The sequence below is a fragment of the Lutzomyia longipalpis genome, chromosome 1, assembly GCF_024334085.1.
Source record: "Lutzomyia longipalpis isolate SR_M1_2022 chromosome 1, ASM2433408v1".
Taxonomy (NCBI): Eukaryota; Metazoa; Arthropoda; class Insecta; order Diptera; family Psychodidae; genus Lutzomyia; species Lutzomyia longipalpis.
In genome coordinates, this window is record NC_074707.1 from 35353397 (window position 1) to 35380919 (window position 27523).

At 37.9% G+C, this 27523-nt stretch overlaps 5 protein-coding genes across 6 annotated transcripts; 2 read left to right on the plus strand and 3 right to left on the minus strand.

Moving 5' to 3' along the window:
• Positions 1–20: 20 nt before the first annotated feature.
• On the minus strand, positions 21–3709 carry LOC129786310 (signal transducer and activator of transcription 5B-like). Its single transcript, XM_055821230.1, has 4 exons — positions 3035–3709; positions 1027–1379; positions 861–963; positions 21–784 (listed from the first exon to the last, which is right to left on the minus strand). The coding sequence occupies exons 1-4, from the start codon at positions 3624–3626 to the stop codon at positions 276–278; spliced, it is 1557 nt and encodes a 518-aa protein (XP_055677205.1). The 5' UTR covers positions 3627–3709; the 3' UTR covers positions 21–275.
• Positions 3710–3926: 217 nt separating this feature from the next.
• LOC129786308 (signal transducer and activator of transcription 5B-like) lies at positions 3927–6258 on the plus strand. 2 transcript variants are annotated; one of them, XM_055821228.1, is made up of 5 exons: positions 3927–4240; positions 4313–4968; positions 5130–5482; positions 5550–5652; positions 5727–6258. In XM_055821228.1, the coding sequence occupies exons 2-5, from the start codon at positions 4377–4379 to the stop codon at positions 6239–6241; spliced, it is 1563 nt and encodes a 520-aa protein (XP_055677203.1). In that variant the 5' UTR covers positions 3927–4240; positions 4313–4376; the 3' UTR covers positions 6242–6258. The 2 variants fall into 2 exon arrangements, with proteins under 2 accessions (XP_055677203.1, XP_055677204.1); XM_055821229.1 differs by lacking the exon at positions 3927–4240 and having other exon boundaries at positions 4386–4429; positions 4495–4968.
• Positions 6259–7450: 1192 nt separating this feature from the next.
• LOC129786311 (serine/threonine-protein kinase ULK3) lies at positions 7451–9244 on the minus strand. The gene is made up of 2 exons (XM_055821231.1): positions 8949–9244; positions 7451–8876 (listed from the first exon to the last, which is right to left on the minus strand). Exons 1-2 carry the CDS (start codon positions 9042–9044, stop codon positions 7560–7562), a joined length of 1413 nt encoding a protein of 470 aa, XP_055677206.1. The 5' UTR covers positions 9045–9244; the 3' UTR covers positions 7451–7559.
• Positions 9245–13859: 4615 nt separating this feature from the next.
• On the plus strand, positions 13860–25294 carry LOC129789951 (fatty acid synthase-like; the record flags this gene model as incomplete). The annotated part of the gene is given in 4 exon segments (XM_055827127.1): positions 13860–14154; positions 14221–15884; positions 15955–19573; positions 24612–25294. Coding segments are annotated over 4 exon segments (6261 nt in total), but the record flags the coding sequence as incomplete, so codon positions are not given.
• Positions 21685–24590, minus strand: LOC129786314 (uncharacterized). Its single transcript, XM_055821235.1, has 2 exons — positions 24544–24590; positions 21685–24457 (listed from the first exon to the last, which is right to left on the minus strand). Exon 2 carries the CDS (start codon positions 24315–24317, stop codon positions 22902–22904), a length of 1416 nt encoding a protein of 471 aa, XP_055677210.1. The 5' UTR covers positions 24318–24457; positions 24544–24590; the 3' UTR covers positions 21685–22901.
• Positions 25295–27523: the final 2229 nt, after the last annotated feature.

Here is a 27523-nt window from a genome sequence, read left to right on the forward strand (position 1 = left end):
CAAAATTAATACGATTATTCTTTGTTTTAAAACTTCTTTTAATATAATTTTAATTTTTATAATCAATAACATACAGAATACTTAAACAATATTCTATTTAAAGCTCCCATCCAAAATTTCGTCGTATTTAGAAATATTCCTAATTATTTACCGTATGAATTAAAAAAAAAAACAATTTGTTTAAAATATCAATAAAAAATGCAGTTCTTTGTGATATTTAAGATACAGTCTTTCACATACCAGTTCTTCTACGTATTGCTTTCTATACAAAAAGTTCAAGAAAGCTTATATACGGGCTTTATTTTACTATATGGAACTTTCATACGTTTAGCTTTGTCTTCATTTAGTTTCTTTGAGAAAATACTGCAAACCACAAGACCCGGGTAGAGGAAACTTAAACCTTCACATTGTGAGATGAATTCATCGATACTTTCACCTGGGAATTCTTTGGAACTTAGTGGTCCATACGAAGGGACATCATCAGTTTTCCTCACATCGATTGACATCCTTCCAGTTGATGATTCTGAGAAGCGAAAAAGAAATGTTCCAGCTGGTTGACTCTCCAGCAGTATCCTGGCTTGATTTCTGCTAATATATCCGTAGATATGTCCTGCATTCCAGTTATCCTTAAACTTGTCCTCAATCAGCTTCATAGCTCCGTAGAACCAGGACCAGAAAGTAAAGTTCTGACCAGGAAGGTTAGCTCTTGCAATTTGATCCCAAGTTACAAACTGTCCAGGATCTGCTTCATCTGCTGGATTGGCATTGAAGAAGATTTTGTGATCTAAAAAAAAGACGTTTTGAAATATTTCTTATTAATAAAAATTATAATTTTAGATAGAAACAATTAATTCTTTTACAGAGATACTTGAGATGAGCATCTGTTAGGTGACTGCCGATGGAATTGTTCCACATCCTGCTGAGAATTTCCGCTAACTGGAACCATTGGACAGTATCAGGAACCTGCCAAATTGATTTTTTTTTTCAAAAGAATTTCCAAATATTTTAAAAAACTTTTTTTTTTACCTCAAAAGCCAGTCTGTCCTTTGCGGCAAAAGCATAATCCCACATTATCATGGCATGAAGATTTTCATCCTGATGCACATGCGTGGCCAGACAGAGAGGAAGAGACAGGAGCGGGATGTCGATCGCAGTATTATTCCACACAATCCTCGTGCGGAAGAGAACGGCAAACTTCTCGTGAATCTTCTTGTCGGAATCTTTGGAGCCGTTCCTGTTTATGAGCATTATTTTGCATTCACGAAGCTTCGCAGAGACTTCTCCATTTTGATTTATTTCAAATTTTACCATTCCGTTTTGTATCTCACTGACGGCTTGTTCGCTGCATACTCCTTGCTTTACTTTATTCACCATATCCTCTGAAAATAAATTTATTTTATTAAAAGATTGAATATTTTTTAGTTAGAATCATCTCTTTGGGAATTTTTAGGAGCTAAGCTGAAGCCATCAGTAAAGTATAAAAATACTATTAAAATTATAAAATTACTATTAAAATACTACCTAGAAAGGTCTTTCTAAGTTTTCTAAGTTCTTTCTACGTTCAAATTAATATTCTTCATGATATAAAAGAGAGAATAATTGCATCAGTTCTTCATACGTAATTTTAGATTACGCATTGTCACAATTTAGTCTCAGTACCTAACTATAAATATTAATATGTGCCAGTTGTTTATGAATTCACCTATTAACCCCGGATCCCTGATACAAAGTTCATATGGCATAGAAGAGTGAAATCGCCATAATTTTCTGAGAAATGAAAATATTCATACAATGTTTTTATGTGTTAAGGTCAAGATGGGATTTTCCTCCTTTTTTGCATTTCTTTTCTCTTCAACTCATGTCTGAGACTTTGACTTTTTTTCGTAATAAATATCTTCCGATTTTATTGATTTTAAAGATGCTTATTTAAGCAAATTTGATGCTTTAATATTGTAAAGAAAACGCAAAGTTATAAAGTTAATAACAAGTGGTTTGTTTTTCCAGTTTTTCCACACAGATTATCACCTCTCTGATTGTGATACTTTCTTTTAGTCTGTAAAATAATGAAAGCTCCACCCAAATTTGTCAGCCAATTTTAGTTTGAAAGACATTCATTGCCATTTTTCCGATCCTCGTGAAAAAATCCTTTAATCGGGAAATTCAATCTTTCTTCCAAACCTTTCGCCGTCTCGGAATCTTTCTCCTGTGTATTAGTTATTAAGATATTAAAAGCTCTGGAAGGATGTGCTTTTCTTTTAAACTCCACATTAAAGCAGAATTACTAAAACAAGAAAACTGAACTAATATTTTCATTTTGAGAAAAAAAGAATTTTAAGAACTTTGAAAAAATATTGATTTCACCAGGCGCCTCCACTGTCCTTTAAAACAATACGAAAGTCAAATTATTTAGATACATACGGTTGGAGCTTTTTTGCACAAATCTACGGAAACACCTGGTTCAACCCGGCGCCTCCACTTTGTCTCAAAGTTCTCAAAGTCAAAACTACATGAATCACAATAAATACCTTTCCTTGCTGTAATATACCTATTTGCTAATCCTCTGAATTTTTATTCTGCTATTTTAATCTATATAGGGCATGAATTAGACAAAAAAATTCGTTAATCACATATTTTTAAAATTCGTACAGAAAAAAAAACAATTTATGACAACACGAGTCAACGAAATATCTTATCACGTGTGTATATTCTTATCAACTTACTATGACATAAATCTCCTAACGCGACGGGTGGAGAAAGTTATACCAAAATATTTACAAAATTGCACATTATCGATGTTGTGGGAATAAAATTAAAGCGATTAAGGAAAATTTTACACATTTTTTTCCAAGAAATATTTTTTTCTATTAATTCCTTCGCGATTTAGTGGCTCGTGAATTTTATTAATTTAATCGATTTAAATCACTTTTGCACCACCAGAGCTTTACAGACAGAAAATTAACGAATCAACCACTCTAGAAGAGTTTTAATGCAAAGTTGCACACAAATAAACTTAATGAAAAAATGAAAATCTTACTATTGAGAATGGTTGCAATGCCTGTTAGTTGATCAATATTCGCAAAAGTTTCGATCTTTGATCCGATCAGCCATCGAACTTTGGCATGAAACTTCTTATCCTTCCTGATGATCGTCGGTGGTTGCTCTTCGAAGATGAGGGTGCTCTTCAGCAATTCCTGCATGAACCTCAAGATATCCGTCCACCAAGTGTTGATGACGTACTCTGGGAAGTTATCGAGGGTGCACATCAACGTTGTCATGCGATTGCGATAGAGCAACTCAAATTGATCAATAAAGTCTGTGAGGAGTTGAAAGAACATCTCACACACTTGCTGCACTTCACTCAACTCTGCTACTTGAACGGGATGTCCGCGTTGGAAGTAAATGTAATTTTCGAGAACTTCCTGAATTTGGCGTAGAATATTTTGAGTGTTCCAGTAAATTTGTTCAAACCACGATCGCATTTGAGAAAATTCCGCCTGGATGTGACTTCCAAGGAGAGAACTGGGATCAGTACTCCAGTAGGGAGTTAATTGGGTGAGAAGACGCGAATTGTACGCAATGATCCGTCCCATTTCCTCCAATTTCCAATTAATCGAACTGATCGCCATTTTTGTAGAGAAAATTGAATTAATTGCAAAATAATAATTGAAGCACTCTTTCTCTGACAAAGTTTCGCGTCTGACTGGTAATATTTCGCAAAATATTAATTATATATAGGGAAGATATAGCAAAAAGCAGCGGTTTGATTAAAAATTCTTATCAATCAGACGCACTGAATTCCGTTGGTGCTTGGGAAATTCTCTATGAATTACCGAGACGTTGTTGTATTTGAAGTAACGTGTGAAGAATGTTGTTGCGATGAGTTTGAGGACAAACTCGCCGGTAGCGTGACAAGAAGGAAATTGTTTCTAGAAATGCTTAAAAATCCACCTTCTCGAGAGAGTCGCGGATTTTTGGCAATTTTTTTCCGTCCCACCTAATCATCAGTGTTTATCTTATCGATTATTGGTGGTTTAAATTTCTCGGAATTTTTCTTAGTATTGCCATTCACCCAAAATCAATATTCTTATCGCAAGCGACAACAAATCGTGAGTTTCTTTCGCGAGTCCAAAGGGACTGAAAAAAAGTTTTTGTGCCTCTGACTGGATGAAATTTTTCGTTTTCCATGGATGGCCTTAACAATTTCTTTTCATTAAGCCATTTTAATCAGTAGAGAAAGACGGTGTGTGCTTTATTTTATCTCTTGACTGATTTCAGGAAATTCTCTCTCTCATGTTGACAATAAATTTTGCAGTTAATCGTGAGATTTTGCCAAAGAAAGTTCTTCGGTTTATTTTTGGAAATTAATTCGCACAAAAATGGCGATCAATTCTATTAATACGAAGTTGGAGGAAATGGGAAAGATCATTGAGTACAATTCACGTCTTCTCACCCAACTAACTCCCTACTGGAACTACAATCCGAGTTCTCTCCTAGGTAGTCACATTCAGGCGGAATTTTCCCAAATGCGATCGTGGCTTGAGCAGCTTCATTGTGATACTCAAACAGTTCTGCGCGAAATTCAGGAAATCATTGAAAATTATATTGATTTTCAACGTGGTCGTCATGTACAAGGGCACGAATTGAAAGATACTCAAGGAGTTTGTGAAATTTTCTTCCAATATCTCTCAGATGTTGACGATCAGTTCAACCAGTTGCATATTAATCGCATGACGACGCTGATGTGCACCCTGGATAACTTCCCAGAGTACGTCATCAACACTTGGTGGACGGATGTTTTGAGATTCATGCAGGAATTGCTGAAGAGCACCCTCATCTTCGAAGAACAACCACCGACGATCATCAGGAAGGATAAGAAGTTTCATGCCAAAGTTCGATGGCTGATCGGATCAAAGATCGAAACTTTTGCAAATATTGATCAACTAACAGGCATTGCAACTATTCTCAATAGTAAGATTCTCCTTTTGTATATAATAAACAAATTGAGCTTTGCATTAAAGCTACTCCTGTTTGATGTAAAGTAAGTTAAGCTTAATTCGTTATCCAATTAAATCAGGATCCTTAGAAATTCTTATCCCGATAAAAAATTCTAAATAACAATTTTCTTTCAGATGAAATGGTGAAAAATGTAAAGCAAGGAGTATGCAGCGAACAATCCGTTAGTAAGATACAAAACGGAATGGCAAAATTTGAAATAAATCAAAATGGAGAAGTCTCTGCGAAGCTTCGTGAATGCAAAATAATGCTCATAAACAGGAACGGCTCCAAAGATTCCGACAAGAAGATTCACGAGAAGTTTGCCGTTCTCTTCCGCACGAGGATTGTGTGGAATAATACTGCGATCGACATCCCGCTCCTGTCTCTTCCTCTCTGTCTGGCCACGCATGTGCATCAGGATGAAAATCTTCATGCCATGTTAATGTGGGATTATGCTTTTGCAGCAAAGGACAGACTGGCTTTTGAGGTAAAAAAAAAAGATTTTTTTTGAAATAGTATTTGAAAATTATTTTGAAAAAAAATAAATTTGGCAGGTTCCTGATACCGTCCAATGGTTCCAGTTAGCGGAAATTCTCAGCAGGATGTGGAACAATTCCATCGGCAGTCACCTAACAGATGCTCATCTCAAGTATCTCTGTAAAAGAATTAATTGTTTCTGTCTAAAATTATAATTTTTATTAATAAGAAATATTTCAAAACGTCTTTTTCAGATCACAAAATCTTCTTCAATACCAATCCAGCAGAAGCTGAAGATCCTGGACAGTTTGTAACTTGGGATCAAATTGCAAGAGCTAACCTTCCTGGTCAGAACTTTACTTTCTGGTCGTGGTTCTACGGAGCTATGAAGCTGATTGAGGACAAATTTAAGGATTACTGGAATGCAGGATATATTTGCGGATATATTAGCAGGAATCAAGCCAGGATACAGCTGGAGAGTCAACCAGCTGGAACATTTCTTTTTCGCTTCTCCAATTCCTCAAATGGAAAGTTAGCAATCGACGTTAGGACGACTGATGATGTCTTGTCCTACGGACCATTCAAATTCAAATCAATTTCCAGAGAAATGGGGGAAAGGAGTCTTAATAATTTCATACGTGATTGTGAAGAATTAAATTTCCTCTATCCGAACTTACCTGTATCAGATGTCTTTCCCCGGAGTTTTGCCAGAGTGCGCGGTTATAGCCTGGGTTATAGAGACTTCAAAAGGAATTATACCTTGAAATAATGAACTCCTACACAAAATTAATAAGTTTTAGCTGTGTTTCTTTCAGACACAGCTTTTGTGTACCGAGCAAAATCGAAAGTCGTCAGATCGGGCTCAAACTTGGTATGAGCACGAATTAGGGTCCCTACATTCCAAAAAACGTATGCGCCAAAAAATTTTTTTGTCCGGCCGGCCGGCCGTCCGGCCGGCCGTCCGGATTATAAACTTAAATTGCAAGAGAACGGTGATAGATAGAGACTTGCGGTAAACGGCAAAGTTTAAATATCGACTGGAAGAAATCCGATTATGAAGTCAAATCCACCCCCCCACCCCTCCGTCCGCCATTTTGGATAACCTCAAAATTTTGTTTTCGCTATATCTCAGCCCCTGTAATAGCTAAAAATCTGAAATTTTGATATGTTGTAGGGCCCATCAAGAGCTTTCCAACGATACCTCATTTTCGAAAATCGGTCAAGCCGTTTAGTCAATATGGCCGCCACAATTTTTCATCGAAAATCGACCATAACTCGAAAACGGCTTGACCGATTTTGATCAACCCGGGGTCAAATGAAAGATCTCAACAAACCCTACAACTCTCTAGAACATCCGAAGTTTCAAAAGTGACCGCTAGGGGGCCAAAAATCAAAAACAAAATTTTCGATGAGTTTTCGATGAATATCTCGAAAACGCCATTATCGATTTACTTCATTTTTTGATATGTTATAGCTGACTATATTATCTAGCTCCATGCCAAAAATGAAGAAAATCTATGTCTCCGTTCTCGAGATATAGCCTTCCAAAGTTGGCATGTCATATCTCGGGATCTACAAGTCCGATCTTGATCAACTCAAGCGCAAATGAAAGGTTTCGTGAAACTCTACAAATGTCTAGAACATTGCAACTTCGAAAAATGACCACAAGAGGCGCTAAAGTCAAAAACAAAGTTTTCGAAAATTTCGAACTCGAATATTTCGAAAATGCCATTATCGATTTACTTCATATTTTAATATGTTATAGCTGAGGTTAAGACCTTTCCAACGATAGCTCAAACTCGAAAATCTATGGAGCCGTTCCCGAGATATGGCGTTTTAAAGATTTCTTGGGGAATGACTTTTCAACTTCTCCCGACTTTGCGCGTATTTAAATTAATTTGCGTTCTAGTTTGCTCTCACAAAATTTGTACACTGAAAGAAACACAGCTCTCGTAAGCTTGGTCAGCTTACCAGTACATTTTTTTTCAAAGCAAAAATAATTTATTTATTTTCTATCTACCAATCAGACTAGAAAGTGCGGAGAACAACAATAATAATTAAGCCGAATGAAAGGAATGCAAAATTCCCTACTGGATGCTACAGTAGGAGTGGGTGTTGTGGGAATTTGGGATGTCTTTGTCATCCTGCATATCACGTGCCGATAGGAGAGACTTAAGACTCTCGGCATCCTTCATCCACGCCTGAATTTGCTGATGCAGCAACTCCCGACGCTGACCCTTTGGCTCCTGCCCTAGAAGCGGCACAAGGCTACCCAGGGAGGTCTTTAGGGACTCCAGGGCGGCTCTGTAGTTACCCTCGTGGGCATATAGCTCCCCCTGACGCCCAATCTCGAGCCCATCTCTCAGTGCGGGGCTAGAGTGGCTCAGTGCATGGAGATGCTGGTATAGTAGGCGTGGAGTTAGGGCATTCCGGACAGAGCTCTGCGTGGGTGGCTTCTCACCCGTCAGTGCGTGCTTTATCTCCTCAGCTCGTTGCATGTAAGTCCTAACACGAGCGCGCAGAGCTTGTTTCTTCGCTATATCCTGCTCAGCCTGGACGTAGGGAACAAAGAACTGTAAACTCTCGCAGTAGAGATGATAGGCCTGCTCCAGATCACCCCTAGTGTCCGCCTCAACAGCTTCACGGACAATTTCGAGGGCACGTTCGAAGTTCTTCTCACACGGAGCATGCCGGAGATCAAGGAAGTCATGCTGGAAGAAGTCCCGAAAGTCAATTCGCTTCTGCCGATCATGCTGCAGAAGTCGCGTGAGGAGATCCTCACATTCCGGCGAAATCCGTGTATTCTGGGGAATTTCAATTTTCTGCAACAACCGAATCTTCTCCATCAGCTCAGCGAGGGATTTAGAGCTGTACGGTGCCTTCCCGAAGAGGCATTCATAGAGAATCACACCGATACTCCAGAGATCAGCTTTGCAGTCGTAGCAATTGCGTAGGAGGATTTCCGGAGCCATGTAGAGGGGTGATCCCTTGATTGTTGTGTTCTCCTGCCCCAGCTCAATGTGCTGCGCGAACCCAAAATCCGCTACTTTGAGGACAACCTGTGGCGTCTTCGAGAGCAACAAGTTCTGCGGTTTGAGATCAAAGTGACTCACGTTGTTCTCACGCATGTACTCCAGCGCCAGAGCCAGCTGCCGCAGGAAGAATCGACATGTACTCTCCGGGAGTACATTGCGACGCTTTATGAAGCCCGATAAGCTTCCGGAATTGCAGTATTCCATCACAATGTAGATGTTCTTATCATCATACAGGAAGTCGTGCATCTCCACAATGTGCTGGTGCTTCAATCGCCGCAAAAGTCTAATCTCTGTGATGATGTTGTCCACTGAAGATCTCGTTAGTTTGCTCTTTTCCACGCACTTGACAGCGAAAATCTCTTTTGTCGCCTGAAATTTATTCAAAACAGAAAGATAAAATCTTGATTTCTTAAATGAGGAGTTCCCAGGATCCTTAGTTACCTTCTTCTGGCACCTGTGGACAGTGGCATAGCTTCCAGAGCCAAGTTTCTCCAGCAATTCGTAATCTGTTATCTTTGGAGTTGCTTCAAAAGACATTTTTAAATCACTTCTAATATCAAATTGGGGTTGTTTTAGGGAGTTAAAACTTATACTTAAACAGTAAATGCATTAAAGGTAAAAGAAAGAACTTTTAATTCTAAATTACCGATAAAATTCAAAAAATTCTCCAGGAATTTCTAACAAAAACATGAAAATCAAAACAATGCACCAGAAGATTTGCTTCCCATTAACCAATCATGTGTGGAAGTCTTGTGAACATTCGGAGGAAAATTTCACAAAGCCCGCAGATTATTTTCCTTATTTTATTTTTTTGTAACGCTATTTTTTGTATTTCATCTCTCTTGTTCCGTTTAATAAAAAAAAGTTTTTGTTGAAAAAAAAAATCTTTGAAGTTTTTTTTGCTTGTATCGGAAAAATTCATGAGAAAACTCATGGAATTTCCATGATTTCCAACGACTTCATTGAGACTGTAGGAACGTAGAGACTTGCGTTGTAGGGGCAGTTTAGCAAAGACACAAATCGCACGAGCGAGAAAGATATCTTTTTAACATCTCGCTCCCACCTCGAGCTTTTCACAATTTTTTCGATTTTCCCTCGAATTTTCTAATTTTTTAGTCCAGAATAACGCAGAAAAAATTGAAAAAGAGCAAAAGAAGCCAGAAAATTCAGAAAACGTGCCCAAACAGCTAATAAATAAAAATATATTGGCAACAGAAATAGAAAATTATAAAATATATTTTTTCTTTTTTTGGAAATAATCTGTATTGGTGAGAGATATAATTCTATTGTAATTTGTGATTATTCTGGACTCAGATGGCTTAACAGCTGCAAAGCTTTGCCATTCTTATCCTGGATTCCTTCGCATTTGTTTATTTTTGTAAAATTATATTCTATGTAAAAGGATTCCAGTTGAAATAAAATATAATCTAAAAATATAATCTAAATGTTTAAATGAAAACTTAACGTTAGAGCTTTGGGAAAACTTTTTTTTTAATAGCCTAAAGTGGACGTCATCTAATTGGTGTTTATGTAGGTATAATGGTATAAAATTATAAAGTTACTATTAAACCCTAGCCCCCAATCACGTGTGAGCAAACTCCATTTTAAGCTATAAAAGGGGGCGTATATTAGTAGGGGGGATGAATAATACGGTACCCCGAAAAATTCTAAAAATAAAAAAATCCCGTTATCTGACCCTTCAGCAGTAGAAAATGGGAAAAAATCAATTTTTCTGTGGGGGCGCTACAAAGGGGGTTGGGGCGGAATCCCATATAGCGCTTGCAACTCGTATTGACCCCCTCTACCCCCATACCAAATTTCATCAAGATCGGCCCAGCGGTTTCGGAGGAGTTCATGTGCCACAGAAAGACTTTTCAGCTTTATATATTAAGATAAAGGAAAGATCCCGAGAAAAATAAGGTAAAGCTTTACCCGGCGTCTCCACTGTAATTACTCAGAAATTCTCATAATTAATTCATTCTTTTTTAAATATAGCATAAGTTTATTAAAACTAACTTTTTTACACTTGAATAGTTTAATAACAGATCTAATTTTGCAACAAAATTTATTAAAATATTTATTTATTGTTCAATGATTTTAAAAATAAAGATTATTATTTTTCATAAAAAATAAGTTCGGTTGTTTTGTCAAAAAAATTGCAAAATTTCTCCCCTTAAAATATAAGTGAAAATTTAAGAAAAAAATGAGAGCAAAAGAACTTTCTCGTGTCTCTTAATTGAATATTTTTCTATTATAGAGTTTCCTTTGAACTTGCAATGTTGCTTCGAAGAGTAAGTATACCAACCCATAGTACCCATCTTGGTAACTGAATAGAGAGACAGACATGCAGCCAGAAAAGTGAAATCTGAGGATGTGCGCGATTATGTGGTGGTCATTAAAATTGAGGAGAAGTTTCAAAGAGAACGACTGAGAAAAAGGGAATGCGAAGAAGTTTTACATCATCTTTGGACGTCATTAGTTCTATGGAGCTTCTTACGCCTTTTGCTTGTTTTTTCTTCTTTCTTTGCTCTCTCTGCTAACTGCTAACTCGTAGATTGAAGGGAAAATCCCATCATCGTGACTCGTGCGTTGGGCAGAATATCATCTTCTTTTGCTCAAAGAAACTCATCAATGCGATGAAACGAAGAAGAAGAGTGGAGCTTGAAGTGGTGCAAAAGAGGAAGAGCGAATATATTTAATATTCATTTTGTTAATTATACCATTACTCAAATTATGAGGATATCTCTCATACTAAAACTTATTCCCTTTTTTTGCTCATATTAACTTGCATTATTTATTGCCACCCTCCCCCAACTCCCCATGTTAGCGCGCCGTGTGTACGTGAAGGGATATAATTTGTTAATTTAATTCAATTTTAGGAAAGTTCTGCGTGGAAATTTTATGTGCAAAGTTTTCAATAGTTTTGCGATTAGTTTGCAGGAAAAACTTTTTTTTTTAAAGATGATCACAAAGATACTCAAGGTGTTTTATTTAATTTTTAGGGGAACCTGGGGTACAAAGGTACACATACTTTGGGAGAAACATTTTCTCGAGTTTCGTGAAATTAATTGAATTTTATACTTTGACGACTATCTTTTAGGAAATTTTCCGGGAATAAATATGAAGAAGTGCATTTTTAGACCGTTTTCCGAACTTTTTACTTTTTACTTCACCAAATGGGATAAAAAGTTAAATTGAGCGTGTTTTGTTCCTAAATCTTAATTTTATGGAATAATTTCAGCAAAAAGAATTAAAACAAATCAAATATATGAAATTACATTTTTTTATTTTTGTCATGATTAAATATTAGTTATAGCCAGTAATCAAACATGCTAAATTATAAATAATAGTTATACTAATTAAAGAAAAATAATTTAAAAAAAAGTTTTAAAAAGTTAACTGCTTTAACAAAGTTTTTAACTTTTTGCCCCCTAATACTTTTTACTGTCAGTGGTGTTTACGAAGAAAGTTCGGATTTTTTTGTTGGAAAATTTAGGTTAGATACGTGTTCAACAATAGTTACTCTATCTAAAAACGCGTTTAGATAAAAAAAAAATCCGATTAAATTCGATAATGAATTTGAAGATCAAAAGTAACTTAAGGATTCCAATTTAAAAAAAAACCAAAATAATTAATCATTATTTCTAAGCTTTTTAGGTAGGTGTATAAAAAGTACCTTTTGGCTAAATTATAAAAAAAGTATATAGTCACATTTTTTTTAGATATTAATTCAAAACATATCGAGAAAGTTTTTGATTTTAGGACTCTTAGCAGTCACAATTTGTGGGAAATCGTGACAGCCTCCATTTGAGCCTGAGTTGATTGAAATCGGTTAAGCCGTTTTCGAGTTATATCGAAAACAATATACATACGTTATTAAGTGGGAAATTGAAAAAGTCTATATCTCCGTGTTATTTATTTTAAATCGTCCGAAGTGTGTTCTAAAACATAAGGGAAGTGAATGAACTTTTTTTAAAGAGGCAAGACGTGCGAGTAATTTTTTTATGCTCCACGCCTATATCCTAAGGTACGCGAGTGATTTGTGAGAACTGAAACTTAAGAAAAAAAAAAGAATTACAGCCTACAGCTAAAAAGATACAATTAAATAAAGTTTTAAGCCAAGGGGTAGCTGATTCTGCCCGGAATGTACCGAAAGACTGAACTGCGAGTGGCAAGATTGGCAATGGAAAAGTGCTAGGAAGTGAACCGGGAGTGGCAAGAGTTGGATACCCCCTAGTTGAGGCCTCAAGAAAAGCGATAGTTATGTGTTCAGGTGGTTCAGGTCAAGAGGAGCGAAACCCATTAAAATATAAATTTGTAAGAAGAAATTTAAATTTCAATACCACTTGTATGTGGTCTATTAACTATTAAACTGCCAATTAAATAAATTAAGTATTATTTTAAAATTTATGAACATTGTTTTAATTATCCATAATATATAGATTTTAAAGATATAAGCCTAAAAAATGGTAGGCTGACCAAGCTTGCGCAAGCTGTATATCCTTTAGTGTACCAATTTCGTTTAGAGAATCATATCATGAGAACGGATTCAACAATTATCTGAAATTTTCTCTTGTATAAAAGATATTGAAGTAGAATACTAATCAACCGAATCAACCTGAGCTTTTAGAGGGACTGGAACGCAATGGATGTAAGGCACTAGAGTTCGCATCCAAGGGTCGTGGACTTGAATGCAGAATCCTATAGACCCTAATTCGTGCTCATACCAAGTTTTAGTCTGATCTGATCACTTTCGATTTTCTTTGTTACACAAAAGCTGTGTCTGAAAGAAACACAGCTGAAGATAGTTTTAGATTAATGGTTTTTCTTGTTATCAATATAAAATAGACACTTAATATCTGTTGAAAAAATACGCTGCGGTAATATAAAAGCAGACATTATGGAAACTTGCTGATCAGTCACATTGAATATATCAATAGCAACGAGGTGTTTTTGTGAACTAAACTTTCTCAAATTAGTAAAATTTTTATCAAAGTTATATCCTGTGAAATAACAAACGAAAATTCTTCGAAGGTTGATTTCCTTTTGCTGCGTATTTTTGCATTTTTTACCTAGTAACTTAAAGTTTTTTAGGCAAGTAACTATGTATCTAATGACATTGAAGAGTTCTTTATCTTAATTGTTTCAAAGTTTAATGTATAATTTGAAAAAGTTAAGAAAAAGTGTAATAAAAAGAAAATTATCAAATACGATTTCTATTTTGTTCCATTTTAATTTTTGTTAATAAGCAGCTTCAAAAAGAGAAACAAAGTGCTGAAGAGAAATTAATTCAATAGAAAGAAAATATAGTTTTGCATACTTACAATAGCGTTGACAGCAAGACTGAAGAAAATGTCTGTAAAAGAGGAAGTTGTAATCTCAGGCTTCTCGGGTCGTTTTCCTGAGTCTTCGAATGTTGAAGAATTCAAGAGCAATCTCTTCAATGGTATCGATATGGTGAACGATGATCCACGTCGTTGGCCTACCGGTCTTTATGACTTGCCTTCAAGAATTGGGAAGATGAAGCAGGAAAACTTGGAAAATTTTGATCACATCTTTTTCGGTGTTCATCAAAAACAAGCAGAAGTGACGGATCCTCTTATTCGAAATCTACTCGAAGCCACTCATGAGGCTATAGTTGATTCAGGTAAGACAAAATTTTAAAGGAAATATTATGTGAATTAATCTATACGGTCGCTTAATATTTCTTTAGGATACAATCCTCAAGAGCTACGTGGCTCTCGTACTGGAGTGTATGTCGGCGCTTACGTGTCAGAAGTTAAACAATACTGGTCAAAGGACCCAGATTATATCACTGGGTATGAATTGTTGGGATTTCTTCAATCAATGTTTTCCAATCGCTTGTCCTTCACGTATAACTTTACTGGACCTAGCTATGCTGTTGATACTGCATGTTCTAGTTCTCTGTTTGCAATGGCTCAAGCTTTCGAAGATATTCGCGATGGACGTTGTGATGCTGCTATAGTAGCAGGAGCTAATTTAATTCTAAATCCCATTACATCTCTGATGTTTCATAGAGTTAAAATGGTTAGTCCTGATGGTGCTTGTAAAGCATTCGATGAGTCTGCAAATGGATACGTGCGATCCGATGCATGTGTCGTGGTATTTCTGCAGAAAGCTAAAGATGCTCGTCGTATCTATTCAACAATTCTTAACATACGAACTAATACAGATGGTGCCAAGGACCAAGGTATCGCATATCCTAATGGTGAAATGCAAAAGCAACTGATGAAAGAAACGCATCAGGAGATTTCTCTAAATCCTCTTGATATTGAATATTTCGAGGCTCACGGGACAGGTACCAGAGCAGGGGATCCTGAAGAAGTAAATGCAATCTGCGATTTATTTTGCAAGGATCGTAAAACTCCACTTCTTATCGGATCAGTAAAATCCAATATGGGTCATTCTGAACCAGCCTCTGGGTTATGCTCCATTGCAAAATTGCTCATTGCCATGGAAGTTAAAGTTATTCCTGCAAATCTGCACTACAATAATCCTAATCCTGAAATCAGTGGACTACTTGATGGTCGCTTAAAAGTCGTAGATAGGAATACTCCATGGAATGGAGGTATAGTTGCAATAAATAATTTTGGATTTGGTGGAGTAAATACTCATGTAATTTTGAAGGCTAATCCAAAAATGAAGATCATTAAACCCATTGATGGATACCCAAGATTGGCGGTGGTTTCAGGACGTACTTATGATGCTGTACAAGTCCTCTTGAAGGAAATTGAAGCCCACGCAGATGATGAAGAGTATTTGGCATTAGTGAATGAAGTTCACGTTAAGAATATTCCTCTTCACAATTATCGTGGATATGCTGTCGTAAGCAAGGATGAGCCTCTGCATGATATAGTTGAGTTTACAGAGACAAAACGTCCAATATGGTTCGTGTTTTCCGGAATCGGCTCGCAGTGGGCTCACATGGCGAAAGAATTGATGCAGATTGATATCTTCAACAGGAGTATTCACAAATGTGCTGAAGCTCTACGTCCCGAAGGCGTTGATCTCATACATACATTGACTAATTTGGATGAAACTTCTTTTGATACTTTGCACAATTTCATTTCAATTACCGCTGTTCAAATTGCTCTAACTGATGTTCTCACACATCTTGGGATTACATCTGATGGATTTGTAGGACATTCAGTAGGAGAATTAGGATGTGCTTATGCCGATGGATGTTTAACGCTTGAACAAACTATCCTTGCTGCATATTGGAGAGGAAGAAACATTTTAGACACTAATTTAATATCTGGAACGATGGCAGCTGTTGGTCTGTCTTGGGAAGAATGCCTGAAGCGTTTGCCAGAGGATATTTTTCCTGCTTGTTATAACAGCGCAGATAATGTCACGGTAGGTTTCCCCTTTAATTTTTTTTTAAAGAAATATTACAAAGATATATAATTTTCCATTTATTTCTCAGATATCTGGACCCACGGAATCCATAAACAAATTCGTGGAAATATTGCAAAAGGAAGGAGTATTCGCCAAGATTGTTAATGTATCAGGAATACCTTTTCACAGCAAGTACATGAACAATGTCGGTCCAAAGCTTAAAAAATCTCTCGATAAAATCATACCCATTCCGAAAATTCGTTCAGATAAATGGATAAGCACCAGCATTCCAAAATATGAATGGAATACAGCGATAGCGAAGAAAAGTTCAGCAGACTATCATGTAAATAATCTTCTATCACCTGTACTTTTTTACGAAGCCATTCAGCACATTCCAAAAAATTCAATCTGCATTGAAATAGCTCCCCATGGACTTCTCCAAGCCATTTTAAGACGTTCATTAGGCGAGAATGTGATAAATCTGAGCCTAATGAAGCGCAATTACGACAAAAATGTTCAATTTTTGATGAGCAACATTGGAAAACTCTTTGCAGCTGGAGCTCAACCTAATGTAAATAAGCTTTTCCGGCCAATAACTTATCCCGTGGGGCGTGGAACACCAATGCTCAATTCTAAAATCTTGTGGGATCATTCACAGAAGTGGACAGTACCATATTTAGGGTCAAGCAATACTTCAAAGGAAACCTTTGTGGAGTTTGATCTGAGAAATGAAGAAGATTCCTTCTTAATTGGACACACCATTGATGGTCGTGTTCTTTTTCCTGCGGCTGGATACATTAGCCTTGCTTGGTGTCAATTTGCCAAAGCTCAGGGAAGTACTCCTGATCGCACGTCAGTGATTTTTGAAAATCTTGTCTTTCACCGCGCAACAATTTTGCCCGTTGATAGCTCAGTAAAATTTGGAATTAAATTTCTTGATGCTTCAGGAAAATTTGAAATATGTGAAGGAGGTTCTTTAGCCATGTCTGGAACGATTCTAATTTCCAATAATGATATTGAAGAGGAAGAAGAATTTTTACTAGATTCACTTCAAGACTCAAAGAATAGTTCTTTATTAAACTCAAATGATATTTATAATGAATTGCTTCTGCGTGGTTTTGATTACAAAAACCAATTTCGTGGTATAGTTCAAGCAGATCTAAGTACCAACACGGGCAAAGTAGAGTGGACAAAAAATAATTGGATATCTTTCATCGATCTAATATTTCAATTTTTTCTCTTAGAGAAGGAATTGCGAGAGTTGTATGTTCCTACACGCGTTGAGAAAATCATCATTAATCCAAAAAGGCATTTCAAAATTGTTGCAAAATCCAGCACAGACAGAGAAGGAAAATCCATTTTACCAATTTACATGAACAAGGATATAAACGTTATCAAAAGTGGTGGAATAGAGGTGAAAGGAATAATTTTTACCATAGCTCCTAGGCGCCAGATTTATCATACTCCACCTAAGCTGGAGAGATACACTTTCATTCCAAATTTCAACAATTATGAACTCTCTGAACAAATAGACATTGCAAAGGAGCATGCAATCACTAGCCTTGTTCAACTGGCCATTGAAAACTGCAAAGGAGCCTTAAGGATTAAAACAGCAGAGCTACTGCTACAAATGGGACCAGAAACTCTCTTGACTACAGATGTGCAGCGAGTTATTGAAAATGAACCTCGATTGATCAGTGATTTTACTATCATGACACCTCCAAAAACACAAAACCTGCAGAAGTTAGTGAATGATGCAGAAATTCGAATTCTTACCAAAGACATTACAATGGGACCCATTGACTCAAGTTACCACCTTTACTTGGCTACAGATGTTCTCACACATCCTAATGCGAAATTCATTTTGAGAAATCTGAAAGATTCCATCAAAGAAGATGGTTTTGTTCTCCTAGAAGAATCTGCCAAGGAGAAAAGGACTAATCGCGACAACAAGTTCTTTTCCTTGCTAAATTTCACTGTGGTTTCATCGCAAATGTGCTCAGAGAGGGAATACCTTCTCTTACGTCCAACATTCTACATTGAATCACAAAAGATTCAAGTAGTTAATGTAACCGAGAAGAATTTTAACTGGCTGGAACATCTGAAATCAGCCATTCTTAAGGCAGAGAGTGAGAGAAGTTTGCTGTATATCGTATGCCAGGGTGAAGAATTGTTTGGAGCTGTAGGATTCATGAACTGCCTCAAATATGAAACTGGTGGAAACTCTGCTAGATTATTCTTCATCCAAGACACAAATGCGCCCGTCTTTTCCATTACAAATCCTTTCTATTTGGATCAGATAAAGAAGAATCTCACCTTTAATGTACTTAAGAATGGAACTTGGGGATCTTTCAGACATTTAAAATTGGAATGCCAACAAAATCTGCCTAAACAACAAGTTGAACATGCCTTCGTAAATGTTCTAACTAAAGGTGATTTATCGAGTTTAAGATGGATTGAAGGACCGCTCAGCATCAACCGTCCAGAATTAAGTGATCCTGACGTAGAAATGTGTACTGTTTACTATGCATCACTGAATTTCCGCGATATCATGCTTGGTTCAGGAAAACTCTCCGTTGATTCTCTGCCAAAGCATTTAGCAGATCAAGAATGTGTTTTAGGGATTGAATTCTCTGGACGTGATTCAAAAGGAAATCGCACTATGGCGATGGTACCGTCAAAGTCTCTCGCCACATCTTGTGTTGTTCGGAAGAAAGTACTGTGGCCTGTTCCAGATTCTTGGACTCTTGAAGAAGCTTCTACTGTTCCATGTGTCTACTCCACTGTGTATTATGCTCTGGTTATGCGTGGAAAGATGAAGAAGGGTGAAACTATTTTAATTCATGCTGGATCCGGTGGTGTAGGTCAAGCTGCTATTTCTGTGGCACTCCACGCTGGACTCACCGTATTCACGACTGTTGGAAGTAAGGAGAAGAGAGAGTTCCTCAAGAAAACTTTTCCACAATTAACAGATCGAAATATTGGAAATTCTCGCGATTGCTCATTTGAAGAAATGATAATGCGTGAAACGAAAGGTAGAGGAGTGGATTTAGTATTAAATTCATTGGCTGATGAAAAGCTTCAAGCATCCGTTAGGTGTCTTGCATTCAACGGACGATTCTTGGAGATTGGGAAATTCGATCTCAGCAACAACAGCTCTCTTGGAATGTCTATTTTCCTAAAGAATATCAGCTTCAATGGAATCTTACTTGATGAGGTCTTAAATAGTGATGACAAGACGATTGATCAAATCAAACAGCTCATATACGAAGGAATTGAGAGTGGTGCTGTTCGTCCACTTCCAAGGACTGTTTTTAACAATCAGGAAGTAGAGGAAGCTTTTCGCTTTATGGCTTCTGGAAAGCACATTGGAAAAGTTGTTATAAAGTTACGTAACGAAGAGGAAAAGAAGGAAATTCTTCCCGCTTCCAAGCTTATTTCAGCCATTCCTCGAACGTATTTTTACAAAGAAAAGACATACATTGTCGTTGGAGGGCTAGGAGGATTTGGATTTGAACTGATATATTGGCTAATTTCTCGTGGTGCAAAGAATATTTTAGTTACAAGTAGAAGTGGAATTAAGACAGGCTACCAATCATTGATGGTAAGACGTTGGAGAGAGAAAGGTGTGAATGTGGTTGTGGCTATAAATGATCTGTCTACGCAACAAAGTGCTCAACAATTGCTCAAGGATGCTACTACACTGGGTCCTTTTTTTTTTTTTACCCACCTCCACCCCTCAGGTCCTCAGCTCGTAGAGCTGATTTCGGACCGAGGCATTGCCGTAATGGCTACTTAGCCCGCTAGTGCATTAGCCCAAGTGCACTAGCAGAAAAAAAAAAAAAAAAAAACACAGAAACATAGGGAAATAAACAAATAACGACGAGGCCTAAAAAGGGGGACTTTACTAAATTTTGACTTCATTAACATGGACAAAACAATCAATTGCACGCAACGCAACAACCGAACGTTGTTCGAGAGATACCGCACAAATATCTCTAGAACACACAGAACCACCACATTTCAGCAACAAATCATCTCGACCGACACAGGCAACACTACAGAAGAACAAGACATGGTCTACATCCTTGTATGCAGGGCATACCTCACACAACGACTGAGCCACAACATTAATCCTCGAAAGATGCGCATTCAGCCTATAATGATTGCTCATTATTCGGCTGATGACCACAATCTCTCTGCGACTGAGCAAACGCAACTTTGAAAACCACGGAGTCTCCTGTACTTTCGGCAGAATTGAGAAACAAAACCTTCCTAAATCGTCACTGTCCCACTCTTTTTGCCAATCTTTCACACTTTGCCTATGTATGACCAGCGACAATTCTTCTTCAGACTCTCTACTAAGTGCAATGAGGCCGTCCATTCTGCGGGCGTACACAGCAATGCGATTAGCTGGGCGCCTCGACACAAGTACACGAATGTCCTGCCAAAGCTCCTCCTGAACGAACCTTGCTCTCGCAAGTAAACGTTCAATGAGCAAATCAAACCTGATTTGCAGAGGCATGATGCCTGACAGGACCTCCACTGACATTGTGTGTGTGCTTTGCATCAACCCAAGGCAACATCGTAGCGCCTTCCATTGAACTCTCTCTAATTTAATCAAATGGGACGCAGCCATTCCACCAAATGCAAAGCAACCGTACTCAAGAATAGGGCGAACGACAGTTTTAAAAATAATAAGCATAAGTTTAGGGTGAGCACCCCAACTCAAGCCAGCAACAGCTCTAAGGAAATTGAGACATAAGGAACTTCGCGCAACTACATCACGCACGACAATGAGCCGCGAAAAGGCATTTGCGATCAAAAATGACGCCTAAGTACCTAAACGTGTTTGTCTGAGGTAGTACAGTGTTATCCATTTCCACTTGCACCACAACTTCCCGATGCGTTTTAGAGAACACTAAAACCTCAGATTTTTCCTTTGAAACACTAAGTCCTAAACTGTCATAAAACGTATTCAAATTCCTACAAGCAGCAGTCAGTTCGCTCCCAATTACTTCAGCATTCGCACTTTCAATTCCGATCACTACGTCATCAGCATACTGCAGAATGAAGCAGTTACGTGGAACATAGCGCTCAATATCATGGACATAGAGATTATACAAGGTAGGGGACAACACCGACCCCTGAGGAAGGCCCAATCGACCCACTCTTTTGGCAACTATCTGAGAATTGTTAACGACCATCATCTCCCTGCACTCCATGAGACTGTAAATTGCAGCCACAACTCCGCCTGGCAATCCCAAAACCCTCAAACTTAAGCACAACACATCTATAAGAACCGTGTCGTACGCAGAAGCAACGTCCAAGAATACACACCCCACAGCATTTTGGTTTTCAAATGCTACTTGCACCTTTGTATGTAGTGCGGCAATACAATTCTGTGTACCTCTACTCCTACAAAACCCGAACTGCGAGTTAGGAAGAATATTGCTATCAGTCAGCCATAACTGAAGCCTGCACAGAATCATTTTTTCGTACAATTTACGCACCACTGACAAAAGGCTGATAGGGCGGAAGTTCTTGGGGTTTGTTCTATCTTTATTTGGTTTTGGAATAGCAATAACTTTAGCCTCCTGCCACTTCTCCGGAATCGTGCATGATTTCCAGAAGTAATTAAGAAGACCGAGCAAGGCTTCGATACCTCTTCTAGGAAGCTTCTTCAGGAATATTGCACGAATATTATCCGTACCTGGAGCTTTGTTCCTGAGTGATTTAATGCCAAACTCAATCTCCTCAAAACTAAACTGGCCAGTCAACTGATGGTTATCGACACCATGTTCATTGGGAACAAAGAAGTTTTGTGGCTTTGCTACAAATGGTGGCGCTAATCTATCGGCAAACTGTTCTGCCCATTCGTCCCTAAACACACTTTGATTTTGTTTTGATAAACCTCTGAACGACCTAGCCAAATTCCACATTTCTGACAGGGCTGTGGAGCTTGAAAAGGACGAACAACGATCTCTCCACAAACCAATTTTCTTCCGTTTCATAGTGCGTTTAGTAAGGGAATCAATCCTTGTATAGGCAAGAAAAGATGCTCGATCACCGTATCTTTGAAATCTTTGGAAAGCAGAGCGCCTCAAATTCCAAAACCTACGACACTCCTGATCAAACCATGGCTTATTTTGTTTATATTCACGTCTGAGCATGGGAATTCCTGCTACGTTCACAGCTGCAAGTACAGCATCAATGAACTTCTCATATTTATCCACACTATCAGGCAGTGACTCAATTTCCATTAGCTGATTCTCAAAACTGGTGTTAAACTTTCTCCAGTCAATGTATGAATAATCGATTCTTTGGAATGGATCAATCGGAGCAGTAGAATTAGCTGCATTATCTCTATTGCAAGAAATAGTCAGCACAATGGGAAAATGATCACTGCCCAGTGTGTCATCATAAGTGTCCCATACACAGTCAATCGCTAAAGCCTGTGATACCATGGTTAGATCAAGGATGCTAGGTGAACAAGGAGGACAAGCTACTCTCGTAAATCTGCCATCATTAAGTACAATTAGATTGGACCTTTCCACCCATTCCTCAATTATTCTACCGTTTGCGTCAGTCGACTCAGAGCCCCAAAGACTACCATGTGCATTAAAATCTCCCATAATGATCACCCTACCATCAAAATTAGAAGGTAAAAGCCTATTAAAATCACGTTCACTCAATCTATGGTTATTAGTGGAATACACTGAGAATAAACGGAACACGGTTCCGTTTACCGAGAGATCTACGCACACGCAGTCGCCGCCCAAATCCGCTGAAAGATCAACACGTGTATAAAACATATTAGATTTAATGGCTAACAAAACACCCCCGCCTCTTGGCGACCTATCTTTGCGCACTATGTCGTATCCGGTCAATCTGAAAGACAGACTAGATAGTTTCGTTTCCTGAATAGCGACAACACTTATATTAAGTTCGTCACAAATCGCAGCCAAATCGTGCACTTTCGATCGGACGCCATTGCAGTTCCATTGGAGTAACTTAACCACATTTATTGTTTCACTAGGCATCTTCCTCTTCCTCCTCTTCCTCCTCCTGAAGGAAAGAGCCTAACAACTTGGGCAGAAACCGTTCTACAATAGGAAACACAATAACTTCTAACAACTCAAGAATATCACTCTCCACATCGAAAGCTGCCAAGAGTTTCAAAACAACTTTCTTCCAGCCTTTCGGCTCGGACTCTTCAGAGGACTTTTTCTTAATCTTAATGCGTGCCCTACTAGTCTGACTCTTCATCTGTTTCGCCTTCCCCTTCTCTTCCATTAACCTCTCCTCCTGTTCGGCTACCTTCTTGCGATGAAACTTCTTCTGAGTCAATCGCGTAACATCAAATGCGCTCTTTGGTCGCTTGACTCTGCGTTTGACTTTATTGTCAAGAGATTCCGCCACCGTAGGGAAATCAGAATCCGAGTCAGACATATCATCTTCCATCCCACTGATAGCCTCAAAAGGATTTTCACTCTCAAAAAGACTTCTCTTCGATCCGTGTGGCCCTTTAACAATCTGAGAGTACGATACATTATGCCTCACTTTAGCGTTCTTTAATGATTTTTCAGCATGTAAAGCCCTCGCTTTGCACACGTGCTGTGCTTGGGGAAATGTCTCATTGCAATTAGGACATTTGAAACCGGTTTGGCTGCACACAGTTTTGCCGTCTTCGTGTACTAAACCACACTTATTGCATCGCGACTTATTCCCACAAAACTTCACGGTATGGCCGTAGCGCAAGCATTTGGAGCAATACATGACCTTGTCGCTATAGCCATGCACCGTAATCACAAGACCCTCAGCCGCGATAAAATCTGGCAAGATATTACCTTGAAAGGTAACTCTAACTGCCCTAGCCGGTACCCAGTCTACTTTACGCTCAAGTGGCGGAGCGCCCGAAGACGAAGCGCCACCTGCTGAAAAAACTTCCGTAACTTTCTTCTTTCTCATACGGAACACATCCAGCACCTTGATCTCGGCATTAACTGCCTCCCTCAATTTCCCAACACCGTTCTTGATGATTTCTTCCGGCTCATCAAGATCCAAAATTACCACCCCATCCACTTCCACCTCCTTTGCCTGAATATAAACCCTGAATTGGGAGAAATCTTTGTCCAAAGGAAGCACGTTTGCCTCATTTATCCCCGTGAGAATCACCTTAACCTTGTCCGAGAAAATCTTGCGTATTTCAATGATAGTTTTGTACTTCGCATATAGCTTCTTCGACAAGGTTACCTGATTCACAGATTGCCCATCTTTGCCCCTAAAGTATACCACAAAAGGGCCCTTAGCATCAGGAGCATAAAACCGAATCCTATTAGCTAATGCCGCCACGTTTTGCGAAGAAGAATTTGCCGTGTTTTGCTTAAATTCATCGGGATCGGATTCAAATTCGTCTCCATTTGCACGACCACCACTGTCCTCTCCCATCGCTGCGCAATTCAATGCGCACCCGTTAGTTGGAGATAAGCTCGTACGACTTTGCTCACTTATACACCAAAGCTACTCTACAATGAAAAAACCCGAAAATTTCCCCACCAGAGAAACTAAAAACCCGGAAAAAAAGAAAACTTCACCCCAAATTAATAAGAAAATATTGAAAAACCACCCCCAATCACTAAGAAAAACTAATCTCAAAATAAATCGCCTCACTAACTGACAAAATCTCAAAAATATCCAAAATTCACTGAACGACTCTTCTAATCGACCACTCACTTCAGCAAGCGAAACGCAACTGAACACTGGGTCCTGTAGGAGGAATTTTTAACACAGCAGTAGTTCTGCGTGATGGTCTCTTGGAAAATCAACAGGAGTCTGATTTCCGTACTGTTTGTCTTTCTAAAGTCGATGCTACAAAATTCCTTGATGCAGCTTCACGAATTCTGTGTCCTGATTTAGATTACTTCATCTGCTTCTCCAGTGTTTCATGTGGACGCGGCAATATTGGTCAAGTTAATTATGGATTGGCTAATTCAGCAATGGAGAGAATTTGTGAGGCTCGACAGGCAGCTGGATATCCTGGAATGGCTATTCAGTGGGCTGCCATCGGTGATACGGGTCTCATAATTCGAAATCTAGGAAATAATGAAACGATTATTGGTGGTACTTTACCTCAAAGGATAGTGTCCTGCTTAGAAACAATTGACGTCTTCATGCAACAACCTTATCCCATTCTGGCCTCAATGGTAATTGCAGACAAGAAAAAAGTGGGTAACGATCGGATCAGCATTTCAACTCACATCGGAAATATTCTTGGATTTAAAAATTTAAAGAAAATTTCCTTCACATCAACATTGGCTGACTTGGGAATGGATTCACTTATGAGAGAAGAAATTAAGCAAACACTTGAAAGAAACTACGATTTAGTGTTGAATGCACAAGAAATAAGACAGCTTACTTTTGAGAAATTAAAAACATTTGGTGAGTAATAATTTTTATTGAATAAAAGGATTAGATGAAGTTTAATATTAAATTCATTTACTCGGTGTGATTGACAATGAAATTGCTTCATTTTTTAGATGATGAAATTAAATAAAAAAAAGAATATGAAAAGGCGTGGACATCACTTCCGGTTTTGGATAACTTTAGGATATACTACATCTATGTTTACCAGACGAGGGTAATTGGTTTAAAAATAAATTCTAGCTTTTCTCTGTTTTTCATGGTTTTACACTAATAAATTAAAATAAAATTGATAAACTTATAAAAGTATTTTCGCTATTTTTCTCGTAACTATATTGCAACTATATTAATTCGGATATCTTTCCTTCTTATTGTATGAAAGGAATCGAGGAAAAGCTTTTAAAAATGTAAGAATGATGTCAGGATTGTGATTTTCTTAGCGATATTCTGTGTGATATTTCGGATGAATTGCTGTGGATTGAGTGTGAAAAAGGCACCCACCGGAAGAGATTTACCATCCATTCCAAATCACTCTGCACCCAATAACAAGAGAGTATTCAGAACTATATACATACATACTTCCTCGCATCCAGCATCATTTTGAAAACATTCTACTGGGGGCTGAATTTTGTAAAATATCTATAATTAACAAGAATTAAGATGAGCTTTGTTCCTTTTGCAAATCCACAAGCATTTACAAACAATTTAATACACCCCAAAAGAGCACAGAAGTATGCTAATTGGGGGCCATACTTCAGTGTGGAATACTGGTGGTATAAATGTGGGTTTGTTGTTCTTCAATGTACATTTTGGCATGAGGAAGTGCTAAAAGGAAAATCCTCACTTAAGTGGTAATGTTTAGTTAAGAAATGTATGTGTGTGAGATGATATCCAATAAACACTTTACAAATTCCCACCATTATCCCTCCTTTCGCTCCTTCCACGTGCACATCCGATGGCCCGCATACCGCAAATCACGCAATTTATTCCTGCGTAAATTAACATGAGAAATAATTTACATTTTAAATAAACAATTCAAAGATATCAAAGTACATCCCACAATTACCTTTCGTGGTAAGTTCTTTAGTGTGCTTAACAGCACAAGAGATTTCCATTTTATAATTTACAGGCTTTCCACGGGATTTTCACGTAAAGTACCTACTTGAGAATATGAAATAGGTGTCAAAGCTGATAAAACTCAAATTGTCGGTAAGTTTTAATTCAGCAAAGTTTCTTGTTAAATAAATTTGAGGATAAAGTATTAATTTAATAAGAATATTCGTCACTGCGCGCGTGTGGGAGTTGCTGATGAAACACACGTGTTCATGAAAATTCACAAGAAAGACCTAAAGTGAGCTTTCGCACTGCTGGGAGCTTTTCCGCGTGGGAAAGGACTTTTTCCTGCCTCTGAAACCACACATATAGGTGAAGAAATATTTTGGTGGTGTCTCCCGTTGGCAAGACACTACGGCGCCACCACTCTCATCCATATGTACATATTTACTCTCGCCGCGTTCTATTTATAGTCCCTTTTCGGTTCATCCACATGGGCAGGCCGGGGGGCGGGTGTGGAGGAAATGAAGAAGTGTGTTTATGCATGCGGAAGCTATTATATCAGTTCCTCTATGCCGCCAGGCTGCGGGGTGGGCGGAAGTTCCATTCATGAGTGAGATTCTGTTTATTTTTTTTCTACATCCTTTTGCAAAACTTTCCCACACATGCTTTCTCTTTCACCATAATAAATTGCCTTTTGTAGCTTTTCACGATGATTGTCGAGATGACACAGAGAGAGAAGGAAATGACGACAAAGACTTTGAGATGTGAATGTTTTCGGCGCTAGAAATCAATGTTGAGGCAAAAAAATTAAGTGGGTTTTGTCTTTGCAAAGGGCTGGTATTTTTTTCTTTTTTCAGTTGCCGGAAAGGCATGGATCAGTTGCTTTTTATTTTAGGATATCTAAGGGTTTTATTTTTGAGCTATAAACCTTGTTTTTGTATAAGTGGTATGTGAACTAGGTCGGGATTTTTGAAAGCCACGCAGTCAAAATAAATCATCCACACGTGGCTTTAAGTATGTTAGGAAAAAATAAATATTTTATACTCTTTTTTGCTTTAATCTATTATTTTTTAATATAGAAATTAGAACCAATTTATTCTTTAACTAAATATTAGACTTTTATTTCATTTTTTATTATAAAATTCTAAATATTAAAGAAAGAAAATTTTGTTAACCCT

Excerpts from the sequence above, each read along its gene's own strand:
- LOC129786310 (XM_055821230.1), bottom strand. The coding sequence starts at position 3,626 with ATGGCGATCAGTTCGATTAATTGGAAATTGGAGGAAATGGGACGGATC. Across the intron at positions 964-1,026 it reads AGGACAGACTGGCTTTTGAG|GTTCCTGATACTGTCCAATG; the intron begins GTAAAAAAAAAA and ends TCAATTTGGCAG. Across the intron at positions 785-860 it reads TGCTCATCTCAAGTATCTCT|ATCACAAAATCTTCTTCAAT; the intron begins GTAAAAGAATTA and ends TCTTTTTTTTAG.
- LOC129786308 (XM_055821228.1), top strand. The coding sequence starts at position 4,377 with ATGGCGATCAATTCTATTAATACGAAGTTGGAGGAAATGGGAAAGATC. Across the intron at positions 4,969-5,129 it reads CATTGCAACTATTCTCAATA|ATGAAATGGTGAAAAATGTA; the intron begins GTAAGATTCTCC and ends ATTTTCTTTCAG. Across the intron at positions 5,483-5,549 it reads AGGACAGACTGGCTTTTGAG|GTTCCTGATACCGTCCAATG; the intron begins GTAAAAAAAAAA and ends TAAATTTGGCAG.
- LOC129786311 (XM_055821231.1), bottom strand. The coding sequence starts at position 9,044 with ATGTCTTTTGAAGCAACTCCAAAGATAACAGATTACGAATTGCTGGAG. Across the intron at positions 8,877-8,948 it reads TCCACAGGTGCCAGAAGAAG|GCGACAAAAGAGATTTTCGC; the intron begins GTAACTAAGGAT and ends AATAAATTTCAG.
- LOC129786314 (XM_055821235.1), bottom strand. The coding sequence starts at position 24,317 with ATGGGAGAGGACAGTGGTGGTCGTGCAAATGGAGACGAATTTGAATCC.